Below are 14,446 nucleotides of genomic sequence, written 5' to 3' on the forward strand. Positions count from 1 at the left end.
TTGAATTATTGACCTTTGCATCATTCAAGTCATTTGGAAGTCATTTTACTTGCATTTTTATAATTATGCTTTCATCATTCAACATCGTCATCTAAAGGAAGCCTGATGCAACTCAATTATCAAAAAAACTAAAATATCTGTTTTATCTATTGTTGCTATTCTCTTCAAATTTATGAAGCCTCACTGATTTACCTTTGAATAACTATTACCTTACATCAACACATAGGCTGGATCAGAAATCGCAAGATTGACAGGAATACTAAAGGGAGTTTTTTTACATTTACATTTCAATCAAATAATGCATTTAATCTTCAGATTGAGAGGATAGTTTAATTTTTAAAGTCAAACTCTTTTGCTCACGGTGAATTTGTGCATGACGAATATAAACAGCCATTTAAAAACCTGAAGTCTAAACCTATGAACACACTTATATAAAAATTCACTCTTCTCACTGCATCACATATATTAAATCAAACTAAATCTGATATGCTCTATCACAGCAGTAATGTCAGAGCTACTCAAAGATAATAGATTCTAAGATTTGCTTACAATTTTTTTATATGTGCAAGACCTTCCATATAGGAAATCCCTTGATGGTTTTCCAAAACTTACCAAATCATCAAAGATATCCTTCTGGTGCACATGAATGGTGATTAACGTTTCATATTTTGTCCGCTCCATTCTTGTCAGATTGTGTGTTGCCATGTCAATCAAATCATTTAAAAGTTCCAAGAACTTCTGATTTGTTGTGTGCATTACCTTTTCCACAAGCAAGAATGACCATATTAATACAAACACCATTTGTTCTTCCAATATTTAGAATGTGCATTATTTTTTTTTAGATTTAAAAATAGCCAGGGTTATAATGTCCATATTCTGCTTTGTATTTTTTAGGCTTGGAATCCTCCAAATTTGGATTTGGAGGCTGCCTTCCATTCATGCATTCTTACCCAACAGAGTACAATAAGGTTATATCTTGATGAACAGGTCACACTGTAAGACTTTATTCCAAGACTCTTGCTCCTTTTACTCTACATTACATTTTCAGCTGACTGCATCCCTGCATGTATTCAAAACCATCAGTCAATGATTTTGAGTAGTATATATCAGCTCAAGCTTTAGGGGGAAGAGGAACCTGAAGATCTGTCACGTCCTTTAACCAGAGGAAGGGGGAAACCTACTATAATTTTAGATGCTGATGCTAAAATAATAATTTATTTTGTAGTACCAGATCGGTTACAAAGTTCCATAAATGCTGTCTATACAATACTGACTTACATAAATAGCATCAGCCTCTGCCAGTGATGTTCACAACAAAAAGCACTGAGATTTATGAAAGAGCAGCTCATTTATACTCCATTCCAAATGTGTGACAGAACAATCACACCAGCTTTCTGTAAATACATGCAGAGCCTAAAACTCACTCAGTTTGCTGAGAAAAAATTGATAAAAACACTGTTAAAACTAACAGAGAATTAAAGAAACTCCCCACCCCCCAAACACACACATGCAGTTCAACCCAAAAAACCACAAAAGTTGTTTTCGTGTTAATGCAAAAGAATCTTTATACTTAGTTATTCTACGAACAAGAGGGCACTAAAATCAGGTTTATGGTCTTTTTAAACTTTGAACAATGTAGAAAATTTAGCAGCACATGGTTTTCCCCATGGTCTAAGCCCTTACTTTCATGCAGTATCAAAGTACAGCATAGAATTTGCCCTGCATTTACGGTTATGGTAGGATGTTGCTACTCATTCTTTGCTCAATCTCACTGTCATTAATGGTGGTTTGCAACCCTTTAGCTCACATCCTTTCCTTGTTCTTTCATAGATTCACTGTTAGGAATGACACCTTGGTTTTTAACAGCATCTTATCCATGTGCTTGAGATTAAACCAACACCTCCTGAAACGGATTCTATTCTTCCCCTTTCCTAAAAAAAGAGCTCATCAACCGAAGGATGTAATACATTTGGATATAGTACACCAATGTCCACAAGGCACAATTATTTCCCAAATTTCAGGAGCTCTTATTTCTTTCCTAATTTGGTTTTGTGAAAGTAACATGATAAAATTCCCCATATTCCCAAACTAAGAAACTGTCTCTTCCCAAGATGCTTGTCCTAACAAAACAACAGAGAAAATCACAGGATTAGGAGCAATTCTAAAGCACATGCTGGGGGGATAATGAGGAGGTGTGACTCCTTAACACATTTTTTATTATTCTGTTTTCCTGGTAGTTTATTTGTTATTCTGGGTAATTAACAAGTACTTTCTGCTTTTTCCTACATGTTACCTTTAATTTTTCACAATATGTACTGTTACAAACAATGCTTTTAATAAATCCCCAAAGACTCATTAAATACTACCTTTTTGTCTGTTTTGGTACTGTTCAGTGCCTTCTCTGCATCTCTGGTCCAGATAATTTGAATTCCCAGAAGCCCTATTTGTGCAGGAAACATTGCCTGAAAGTCATACATCTTAAATTCTGAATCGTTAATGGCCATTGACGCCTGTCTAATGATGGTGTGGATTGTTTTCCTAATCCCATTCAGCAGCTGACCTAACCAGAATTCCACATTGCCCTGAAATAAACAAGAAAGTACTTTCAGAGAATCATTTTATGAATAATTCACAAGAAGCAAGAGCTCTATGTGACTTTTTTCACAGCCTTTCATACTCCCATTTCCATATTTGTTATTCTCTAATCTTTAAAAGATTTCTTTCCTCTTTCTGCTCCACTGCCCTTCTAGAGTTATGTGATGGATTTGGCACTTCACAGCAGCACTGCTGAGAAAACAGGTAAAGCAATCGTTACAAACTGACACAAATGTTCTGTCCCTGCTACTCTTCGCTCTTGCTGTTCACATTGGGAGGTTTTCATTCAGTTAGTAAAATAATAACATGATGCAATACTGTTGGCCTCTAAAACATAAATCTATTTAAACAAGACATGAAAAACTGTAATATATACTTTCATTACCTGAGCTAAAACTGGTTCAATAATATTGACCTGTTCTCCTTCTTGAGATTCAAACAATAAAATCTGGTCGTAGTTTTTTTCATTAAATCCCACTCGGTTAACATTGTCAAACAAACTTAACAAATGTGCCTACAATAGAATCAGAAAAAAAGCCTCCATAAAGTGATCTCATATGGCATTCTTACTTTGTCTTTAAATACTGTATTAGAATACTGTGTAAATCTTTCCATAAGTAAAAGATATTCTCTCAAATAAACAACAAAATCTGCCAAGGTCTTCACTTATTGATCTTGACCATAAGAACACTCTTGCTTTACTACTTGTACCTGAATAGTGTGGGAATCAGATGCTTGACCAAGGATTTCCAGAAGAGCAGGGTCAGATACAAAAAAAAATCTTGGAAATATTAATCGCTTTTTTTCCAAATAGCCGGTCAGTGATTTCTGACAGATTTCCAACTGTTCCAGCAAATGTGGTAGCAGCTGTGCCAAAGTCTCATCTCCAACACAGCACTGCACAATGTTTGATGTTTCATGGGCTCTCTGCATAATTCTCTGCCATGATTTATCAATGTTCTGAAATCTTCGGGCTTCCTGAAGTACATGATAAATGCATTAGCTTTTCCTCATGTTTGCCAAATTCTAAAAATTAAGTAATTCTATCAAACAGGGTAACAGTTTAATATCTCCCTGGCTGTTAAAGTCTTCTTTGGAGGACTTATGTATGAATATTAATAGTCATGCTTACTATTGACCAGAGTTCAAATTGCAAGAGAAAGAGTACAAATGGAACAGTTCTGGAAATGTCTTACTTCATGTTGGGCACCAAAATTTTCCACATAAAAGGATTCCAACACACATGAGAAAATTCAAAAAGCAGCTTTCTCAGAAATTATAGGCTTCCTAACAGCAATACACAATGTCATGTAAGCTGCTAGTAGCAACACTTGATGAACAAAACCAGTATACACAGTCTAAAGCTGCCCCACTTGTACACTACAAGTGTTGTAGGTGAAGACAAATCCTCAAAGATGAAAAATAAATATTTTTATACACTTGCTATATTAACATTAAAAACTTGTTCTTCACCTACAACAAATGAAATGTTAATGGAATCATAAATTATCTAAGAGCTAGAAGAGATCTCAAAAGAAGATCCAAAGCAATTTGTCTGTCACGAGGCACGATCATACCCAAAATATCTCTCTGTCTTGTGTTTAGTGATGCTCAGTGATGGAAATTTAGGAGCCTCTCCCGGCAATTTTTGATACTGGTGACTCTGTTCTAATATCTAAGCTAAATCAGATACTGAAAACAAGGGTTTTTCCTTCCTGTTGAGAACAGCCCTTATATTTTAAAAAACTTATCACTTCTGCACTTTAGTTTTTACTTTTCTTCAAGTCAAACAAGTCTAGTTTGTTGAATCTTTTCTTGTGCCTCATCCTTCCTGGATAGTTCCTCATTCTTGTACCCTTTTCTATGCTCTCTCAAATTTGTCAGTGTGTTTCTTTCACCAAAACCAGATACAGTATTTTAGTTATTGGTTATTGATGTTTATGCATTCTCCCCTTCTTCATTTTGCACACCAGCAAGCTAATACACCTTTTTTGGTAATACTATCAGAGACAATGGCAAAAACCTATCTAAATATATGGCAACTACTGTTTTTCCTCTATCCACAAAGCTCCTTGCCCACTCTAAAAATAAATTAGATTTTTTTTTAAATGTGTTTTGCTCCTAACAAATTCACATTGACTGAACATTATTCATCTTCTTGTTAATTTCCAGATGCTAACAGTTTCTTGTTGCAGTATTCATTACTGCAAAAATTGCAATTAAACTCACTCCTCATTACTCCTCCACCAAGCTGTTCCTTCTCCTTCATCAAAGACAGTCACTATATTGGTTTTTTTCCAGAATATTGGTTCATGTATCTATCATCCTTGGAAGAAGTAGCTTTAGTACCATTTGTTCATCTGCACAAGCTGCTTATTGATTCTCTGATAAGCCCTAACAACATAAATATATCTCATGAACAACAACAAAAAAATTGTAGTTTAAACAATTGAGAAAGCTTTATTTAGCTTACAAAATTAATCTTAATTTTTTATATTGTAAGCTTTAATTATAAAATATGTATCCTGAAATAAATTAATATCTAATAATTTCCCAATAATAATGGCTTTGTTTAGTTACACTGTTAGACTGAACTGTGGTCTGTTAGTATACTGTATGAAAACTCCTCATTAGGAGACACAACAAAAAGGATGATTTTTTTCCCTGCTATTTCCCTCCTGTTCAGATCATTCCTTAGCTCTTGTGCAGCTGCTACCTTGGAAGGTCACCACTGCCTTTTGAAGAGGTTGCAGTGGTTCACACCGATTAGCACATGCACAGCTCCCAGGCCTGGCAGCATCTCTCTGTGGGACTTCATTAAACTGAGCCCTAGCAAGTACAGAATTCAAATGTAAAATCTGTCATTCTATTATTACAGCTTATAGCCTATAAACGCGTGCACAGAGGAAGAAAGGGATATTTGTATATATGGCAAAAGCAATAAATCAGTTTTGTGCCATTAAGTAGTTCTGAGCCCTGTACTAGTTTACTAATATTGCACACTGACAGGAACATTTAAACTTGAATTACAAACAATTGTGTTCCTTTAGGTTTCACCAAGTTCTAAGCAATTTAACCAGACAGATCCTAGTTTGGCAAAGCTTCTCCTGAACTGCTCATGCACAGCCCACAAATCTTATGTAAGTTATATGAACTGGCAAATAAACTCTGTGATGTGGCTAATCTCCTGGTACAACATATTACTATCATACATCAATATACCTGAGGTAGCTGTTTTGCAATGTCTCCACCAACAAACACAGCTTCAAGGTAAATCCAGAGGTTCTGTACAGTAATCCAGTTTTCAATTATCTCTGCAGTGTTGGTCAGCTTCTGAACCCACTGTTGTATAGTGGACTTAAACGGTGCATTATACCTGCATGAACATGAGTTAAAGGGAAGAAGAACCTAAGATGGTAATTGTTTACTCTGAGGGTTTATAAGATTTATACAATATGTACATTTATTATGTTTTGTACCTGTTGCTCATCAGTGACCCCAGCATCATGAGGCTATCTTCCACCAAAGCTATTTTCTCTGATATATCTGATCCTTTCAGAAGAAGTTCTCCTCGAGCTTTGAATTGGCCAAAACTGAAAGTATGAGTACTCCATTCACTGATGATGTGCTTCAATTTTGCTTCAATTTCCTTTTCTTTGACAGCACTGATGCAGATATCCTGTGTAAAATTAAAATAGTAATTTACATTCATCTAAGGCTATTGTAAAGCACACTTATAATGACTATTAAAATGTATTGGTTTGATCCAGATCTCAATGTAAGTTCAGGCTAATGAAAATATACATTTAAACACCTCAAAGTTATTATATTTCAAACAAGATTATATTCTAGTACTACTTGTAACAGGTACATGTAATGGGCTATATCTCATCTTCACTACTGCTAGCATCTTACACACACAAAATTCACTGAGTCATTGAATCTGCAGGAAGAATTTTTCTCTCTGTATGTATTAATATTTGAAATCAAATAAACTGACAAAACGGTTTAAAGAAAATAAACACTGCCAATCAAAACCAATAAATATTCTGAGAACAGAGTGTAGACTGACAATGTGCCTGTCTGCTGCTTCTTGAAGACAGTGAGGACGGGACTGTCATAAAGCTGGTTATTGCATCAGAGAGAAAGAGAAAAGGATCAAACACTTAGACTGGATCCCAAAATTCTATTGCAGGTTTAAAGTGTTTCCTGAAGTGTAAGGTGGAACTCTAAACCTTTCATAAGGCTTAAATCCTTGTCCAGGAATTGGGTACAGCAGAGGTTTGATTTCATGGTTTTGCCTTAAAAATGCTCACTTGTGGAACAAGACTAAAGAGGTCACTACTCTAGAAAAAGTACAGATTTAGCCAAGTGACCATGGAACCAAAGTTATAAACATTTGGGGTTTTACTTCTTTAGTTTTAGCTATGCTTTGTTCTTGTAAAAGTTAACAAGCATGAAGCTAAGACACTTGCTAGACAACTTCTGTCCCCAAAACAGAGGAGACAATGGCTTTACAGCTTGTGCACATTCCATATGCCTTCTCATCTATCTGTGCTCTTGTGAAGGGTCACTTTTGAAATACAAAACAACTTCATCCTTCTTGAATCCCATATCCTCCTCTTCTACTGTGTTCCAAGTATTTTTAGCACTTAACAGGATCAGTCTTACATCAACTGTTCTTTCTCTCTGGTTAGACATTTAAAGGGAAGAAAAAAATATATAAGTAGGCAGACCCTAAATCACAAGCATGACAGAATCACACTACTCTTAAAACAAAAGTGCTCCTATAGAAGGATTAGTGTAATACCATCTACATATTTAAATTTTCACCAGAAAAAAAGGGAAATAAACTAACCATCAGTGCCAACATCAATTATCAAATTCCACTTTTTCAAAGGAATTCTTCAACTATACCAAATTTTTAATGTTACAAAGCTGACTAGAAACAGGATTTAAAGAGCACCAGATCACAAGTTAATAATTAGCAAAAATAACCACAACCAAACAAAACAAAACAGAAAAGTACACATACCTCAATATCTTCTTTATGTTTTAATAAAGGGGCATCCATTACGGTTTTTAAAGTGAAATTTTCCGAGTCAACAGCAAAGTGATGCCCAGTTACTTGTGCAATTTTTTCCCAGTGTCTCAACAACATTGCCTAGAAAAGTCCATAGGGATGAGATTTTTTTAAAATTGTATTAATTTTAGGTCTAGAATGATCACATATTTTGCACTGCATCTGTTAAACAAACAGGAGAGTCTTTACTTCCATTCCATTGAAAGCATTAGTAGTAATTCTAATCACATTACAAAGTCTTTTGTTTCATTTTTCTATAACTAAGCCTAACTAGATTTTTTGCTATAAAGACAGCTGCTTTTATCTATCAAAAAGAATTATGGAAAGCATCTTGTAGTCATATAACATGGCCTTCAGTAGAGATTCTCAAGTGTCTCTTATCTCCAAATTATTACGCTGAACATACTTTGTTTTTCATCATTTCAAGCAAAGGACAGCTCTCAGTGAAGTCATCAATTTTTTTTTTTAGGTCTTGAAAAGCTTGCCATTCCTTCAATGCTTTCGGTAACTTTCGGATTCTTTAAAAAGCACAAAAAGAAAGAAGAAATATTTTATTCTTAATAATCACCATCCACCACTAAATAGTACAATGCATTGCCATTTTTCAATGAGTTGACCAGTAGACTGCAAATAAAAATCCAGCTGCAAGCTGGTAATATTATATATAGCTGGTCATTTGTGACTGCAGGCATGAAATACTGCTAAAGACAGCACAAATTACACTGGAATGGTTTGGTTTCTATTTCAGTTTGAATTAAAGGAAGGTAATTTCATGTGCAAACCCACACCTGAAATTAAGTTCCTGCAGTGTCATTGTTTTAGTAAAATTTGAAAATGCACCTCATCTTGTGAAGAGGTAAAATTATTAAACAACATATATTTTCCCAGTAAAATAAAGTACATCCTAAACTATTCTGCTTGCAAAGAGGAAAAAACTTCTGTTTCAATCAAACAACTCTTAATTCATACCTGGTTTGTATGAAAGATATTCAAAGCAAAATTTCCTTTATGCAAATTTAAAATGAAGAACCTCTTGTACTGTGAATAGTCACAGCTCCTCTCCCTTCTAAACCAGAATTGCCAATTTTCATCTGCCAAAGCTATGGACCAAAGACTGACAGCAGTTCTCTTACAGCTCAGTTCCAGAAACTAAAAGCTGCATAAAACCTCCCCATAACGACAAATTCCTTCAAAAAAGTTCTCCATTTTTCACAGTTCAGAATCAGACAGATCTGTCACACACTGCTGGAACATGTGCAAATTCTTCACTGCTTGCTGGTGAGAGGCAGACGAACATATGGATCCTGTCATGGCACTACAATAACTGCTACAGTCTTTCATCTTGAATCTAACAGTAGATAGCATTAAATACACTGGAGAAAAGCATTGCAGAATGGAAAATTTATACTCTGCCTTGCATCAAGAAGGCTTTAAGGTGCAGTTCCTGGCTACTTCTATCCTGAGGCATAGCAAGTAACATCTAATAAACTTGTCTAGGGATGGCTATTAGAAATGGGATCTCTCAGCTTGGTAATAAAAATGGCAATCTTTTAAAGAATTCAAATAACTTTGTCCTTTGTCTTAGTCTCAATAATGTCTTCTAAAAGCAAGTTTCATGAGCTGCATATTATGTTAAAAAACTACTCCATTGATCAGGTTTACATTTCTGTCATAAATTTACTGGACATTCTCTATACAGTGTATCACAGTAAAATATAAAGGGAAACTTCTCTCCAACTGTTATTATAAACATTTACAATGCTTTCTAAATATTTCTTCTTATCATTTCTTTCTAATTGGATTTATTTTTTCCTAAAGGTTTTTTTTGTACTTTTCATAATTATAAGTTATCTATTATATTATTATTTTTAAAAGGTAGCAAAACAAAATTACATTAAAGAACAATGCATATCTTTGCAACTAGTCTAAAGCAATAATTTCACTTCTAACATTTCTGCTTCTTTCTTAACACAGCATGTCACCTTAGCTATTTCTGTTATGTTCCTGTATGTTGTTTCAATTTCTCTGCCTTTAAAGAGAATAGCTTGATGCAATAATGTTAGCAAACTGCCAAAAAAAGGATAGCATTGGGTTGGACTTTTATTACAATAAAAGCATTTATTACCTATTGCTAGTCACACTGCTCCAAATATAGCTCAACACTTCAGAGGAAAAACAAAAATGTCACACATGAAGTTCAAAGAGAAACACATAAATGAAAACTTTTGCTGTGCAATGGCTTCCTTCAGCGTTCTGGAGAAAGAAGCATGACAACTCCTACAGACCATAAAATTTAATCAACAGCAGAAAAAACTATGATGCCGATTCCAGAATTCTACTAAAATGAGGTGAAGACTTACATTGTCCAAATGCAGTTATGTTTCACATACATTCATTTTTACTATTCTTATTTTTTAAAAAGAGGGGTTCAAATTAATGACTAAAAGACAGCTCAGTCAGTTTTTTGTGGAAAACATTATTGCTTCAAACTTCATAAATAAGCCCTCAGAATTTAGTGTGGCTATTTACCCTTCTTGAAATAACAATTACAATTTAGACAAATGTGCAGAAGTAAACAATAGGTTCAAAATTTCATATTTTGAAATTTTGTAATATCATGGACTAAGAATTAATTAGCTGCAAATGAAATCACTGAGAAGGTACTGTAAAAAATCAGCTTTGAAAGTTATTTATGCTTACAATCAGCTTGACACAGGTTTGGGCACCATGTTTATTGAATAAGCTACAGCCTACCATGTCAATACACCCCAACAAGGCTCAGGTGACTCACAAACCAGCTGCATATTGCACCACAGGGCAGCTGTGCCCAACACGGAGCACAAGATGGACCAACATTCTTCAGCCCCTTGGAGAAATTTTCACCAGCTGATTAAAAAGCAGAGCTAGAAATACAAATGCATGTACTTCAACCAAAACCCAACTTACTTGCTTTGAAAATCCAGGAGCTCACTGTTAAGTTTTTCAATACTTAAATCATTCCAAAGCATTTCATTGTATCTGTCAATACTGGAAGTAACTGTATCATAAAGACTGTAAAGTTTCTGAAGCAAGGTTAGTTCACGTTTAATTCTGTGGAGTTCAGGATACTCTGTTTCAAATTTTAAAATTGGAAATTCATGCGTGTTAATTAGGAGTTCATGTCAAATGTATTCATGAACATAAGAATCAATGCATTTCTACTAATGTTATTTAATAAATGAATGAAATCAGACTTGCACTTTTCTGGATAGTGTTTAGGAAGACAAACTTTTCCACTTATATTATGATTACAACAGATTTTGATGCACAGTAATTATTTAGATAGCTGATTTTTTTAATCAATATTCTTCTGTAGCAGTAATCTCATAATTGAGCGAAACAATGTTGAAAAGTAGATGAAATGGCAATGAAATACAATACAATTTTAGACAAGAACCTAAATGTCCCCTATGTCAATTTACACTGATTACTTAAGAGGAAGAGTTTGAGGATGATGGGTGTGCGTTCTAATGAAATATATAAAATATAATAGATGATAAAAGTATTTAAAATGGACATCCTTGATATAAATGTTTTAGTTACTTTCTCTCGTATCTTTTGGAATTCCTAGCAAAATATATTTGAATTACTGCACATGTCCTCAGACAGGAAAATGCACTCAATTTAGTATGCACAAATTAAAGTGCTCATCATACATTCTGCTGTAGTTCACACCACAATCTTCCAAAGGAATTGTGTCTGACTAGGAGGCATAAGAACATTACAGAGCAGTTGCATAGCCCAAGGGAATTCATTATGCAGCTGGAGCAGGGACAATTTGAGTACTTTGGCAACATGTTTCCCAAATTTGTACGGGGCAGAATACTGGCAGGAGATGTGCTTAGCTCTGAACAGAAAAAGCAAGAGAGCTAAGCATCTGTACCCTGAGACACAAAGAGCAGTGGAGTATTTTTCCACCTGATGTTTATGTATGTGCACACTGAGAGCCAGTTTCACCCAGCTGCTTTTCATAGGAAAGACTATAATAATTTACTACAAGGAGATTTATCTGCAAGGAATTTTTCTGCAATTTTTCTAAATCTCAATTAATTTAGTAGCAATCATGAGAAAAATTTAATAGCCTAGAAACAGGTACTCTTATCCCCTGAGAAATTACCTGTGATGGGAAGACCAAATAATTCTTCCCCACTAGAAAGAGAGAGATACTTCCTCCACAGTTCATCAAATTTAGCTTGAAAGATTTGTAATCTGTCACTTGCTTCATGGGGAGGAATATTGTCCTCACTGGGACCCCTGTAAAAACCAAAAAACATTCAGTGAATTTGCCAATCATACAGGTTTCACAAAGAAGCACAACAGAATCCAAACCATACTTACTGAACATAATGTAATATTTTTTAACATTTTTTCTGTAAATTTTCACAAGACACTAAAAGAAAAAATGCAGCACTTATTCAGTGTACCAAGATTACATATTCAGTAGTCCCTGAAAGAAAGCCCAACTTCTTTTCCAATTAAAAAAAATTCATCTGTGTTACCATACATCTTACAAACAGCTAAAGATCTGCAAATATTTTAACTTTGTTATTTCCTGTTTCTTCTGTGAAACAAATTTTAGTAATTATTTTCATTTCTATTTTAAAAGGGGGAAGATAGCAGATACATAAATCAGGAGTGAAAATTGTGTAGCTGGCACGAGAACCATAATTAAGTAGTCATAAAAATATCAGAAAAAATAATATTTTGCCTAATGAGCACATCTCAGCCATAGGACTGGGTGCAATTCCCAGTTCTCACACCTGGGACCACTTCTTTGCCATATCATAATATTTTGGGATGAGAATTCTGTCATCCTCTGTTGTGCCATGGTTATTTCTAGAAAGAAATTCAGACAGATGGGCAGAAGGCAGAGCAGGCTGGCTGCTTGGCAAGGGAAATGAAACCAGGAGATGAAAGCAGAAACACAGTCAGCAAAAGCAGCTAAGGCATGATCCCACAGAACCTGAGCAGGAAAATCAGGGCCCTCGGGTGGTAATCAGGTTCCAGGGATAGTCCAGGTCTTTAGCCAAGTCTGCAATAATTACACAGGACCAAGGTCAAGCAGGGAAGGTGAGTCAGTAAAGCAGGGTCCGGGGCAGGTCTAGGGAAGGTAACCAGGATGAGACACAGCCCAGTGGGAACCAGGCTGCTCTGAGGTCACCAAAGGAGGAGGGATGCCCTCAAAGGTCAGGTATTGTCCTAGAGCCATAATGGGTGAAGCCAAATCCTGTCTCTCTTTCTTTGCTACTGTAGGAGGATCCAACGAACCACAATTTACATCTTCAAAAGTGATAAAGTAAGTTTAAAAGTAAGGCTGAGTAAGACAGTGAATTTAGAAATATTGAGAATTGGTATCTCCAGTCACATCCAAGACACTGTTTTAATATTTACTGTTTTAATATCCCTCAAAGAGATTTATTAAGACCCAAAAAAAAACCCCATTACATTTTAATCTGGATTGAGAATGTGATTTTTTTCCCCCTACAATCTATAAGCCCTTATGGACTATCACTGACTCCAGCACTGAAATTACAGGAACGAATCTTTGACAGTAACACTGTCAAAGCTGCCCACCTTATATAATTCTGAAATTAGGCCTTTTTGCAGGTGTAATATATACAGTGATGCTGTGTTGTGTTTATTTTCTGAAGGCCTTTAGATATAATATTTTCAAACAATCACTAATGAAGCATAATTGTATCACAATGCAGGTCACCTACTTTTCATCATATTCTTTATAAAATCCTGCAGTGCCAATTTGGAATTTCTGAACATCTCTCAGTAAATCTGTTTTCATGAGTGGCTGTACTTTCAGCAGCAAGTCCTCAACCTGTTGTGCCTATATGCAGACAAAGAGAAAAAAACAGGCACAAAAGAATGAATGTGGGAAATCAAAAAATTAATTAGGTAAATAGGTTTATTCTATCATTTCAATATTAAGAGGGCTGATAATAATGATTTGAGAAATAACATAACTACAATACCTGTGTGTTTAGGTTCTTCCAGGCATAGGCCAATCCATCACCTCTTTCTGTATTTTCATCTTGAAAGAGCAGATTGTATTTATGAAGCACAGAATAAGATTCTTCTATGTGTCCAACTGTCATGTCAATTTTAATCTCATTCTCTCGGATCTCCCTCAGTGCTTCCATTGCTTCCCGTACATCATCAAGGTCCTGGATAGGTCTGCTTAACCTCTTGCTAACATTTTCAATGAATGAATAAATTTCACCCACGTCTGTGGCAGACTTTTTATTTAAAGCTAATCCAAATGTTCTTTGTCCTGAGCGGCATTCCTGAATTAAAGCTATTTTCAATGACTCTGTTGCAACTTCCACTGATTGCAGTGCACAATGATTGGGCAGTTCTCTGACTTGCATCTCTAATTGCTAAGAAAAATACAAGTGTTCAGCATTTAATTTCACTGAAATTTATCTGAAGAGTTCGTTTTTATTAAAGATAAAATACTTACAGAAAAGTATCTGATTTGAGATTGGAATTCAGCCATTGTTGGTTTAGTATCTATAAATTCCTTCACTTTTTCTTCTGGAACCTACTTTAAAAAAGTTTATTTTAATGAATATTTAGCATTGGTATTATAATTACCTACACAGCACCCAGCTGCCTGATGTATTTGACAAACACAAAATGTTCCCTCCCTAAAAGGAATTGAGATATAAGCACAAATTATTTTACTTGAACTGCCTTTCCTGACTCTTATTTTTTGCA

The 14,446-nt window shown here is 35.0% G+C and overlaps 1 protein-coding gene across 1 annotated transcript in view; it reads right to left on the reverse strand.

The window, feature by feature from the left end:
• LOC132070926 (dynein axonemal heavy chain 5-like) overlaps positions 1-14,446 on the reverse strand; it is a 143,542-nt gene that overhangs the window by 103,071 nt on the left and 26,025 nt on the right. Inside the window, exons 25-37 of the mRNA XM_059468136.1 lie at positions 14,190-14,270; positions 13,702-14,106; positions 13,438-13,556; positions 11,835-11,971; positions 10,625-10,787; positions 8,085-8,196; positions 7,631-7,759; positions 6,075-6,274; positions 5,818-5,971; positions 3,307-3,573; positions 2,981-3,109; positions 2,367-2,582; positions 613-759 (exon numbers count right to left, since the gene is read on the reverse strand). Coding sequence (XP_059324119.1) covers positions 613-759; positions 2,367-2,582; positions 2,981-3,109; positions 3,307-3,573; positions 5,818-5,971; positions 6,075-6,274; positions 7,631-7,759; positions 8,085-8,196; positions 10,625-10,787; positions 11,835-11,971; positions 13,438-13,556; positions 13,702-14,106; positions 14,190-14,270 — 2,259 coding nt within the window. The remainder of the gene's footprint in view (positions 1-612; positions 760-2,366; positions 2,583-2,980; positions 3,110-3,306; positions 3,574-5,817; positions 5,972-6,074; positions 6,275-7,630; positions 7,760-8,084; positions 8,197-10,624; positions 10,788-11,834; positions 11,972-13,437; positions 13,557-13,701; positions 14,107-14,189; positions 14,271-14,446) is intronic.

The sequence above is a fragment of the Ammospiza nelsoni genome, chromosome 1, assembly GCF_027579445.1.
Source record: "Ammospiza nelsoni isolate bAmmNel1 chromosome 1, bAmmNel1.pri, whole genome shotgun sequence".
Taxonomy (NCBI): domain Eukaryota; kingdom Metazoa; phylum Chordata; class Aves; order Passeriformes; family Passerellidae; genus Ammospiza; species Ammospiza nelsoni.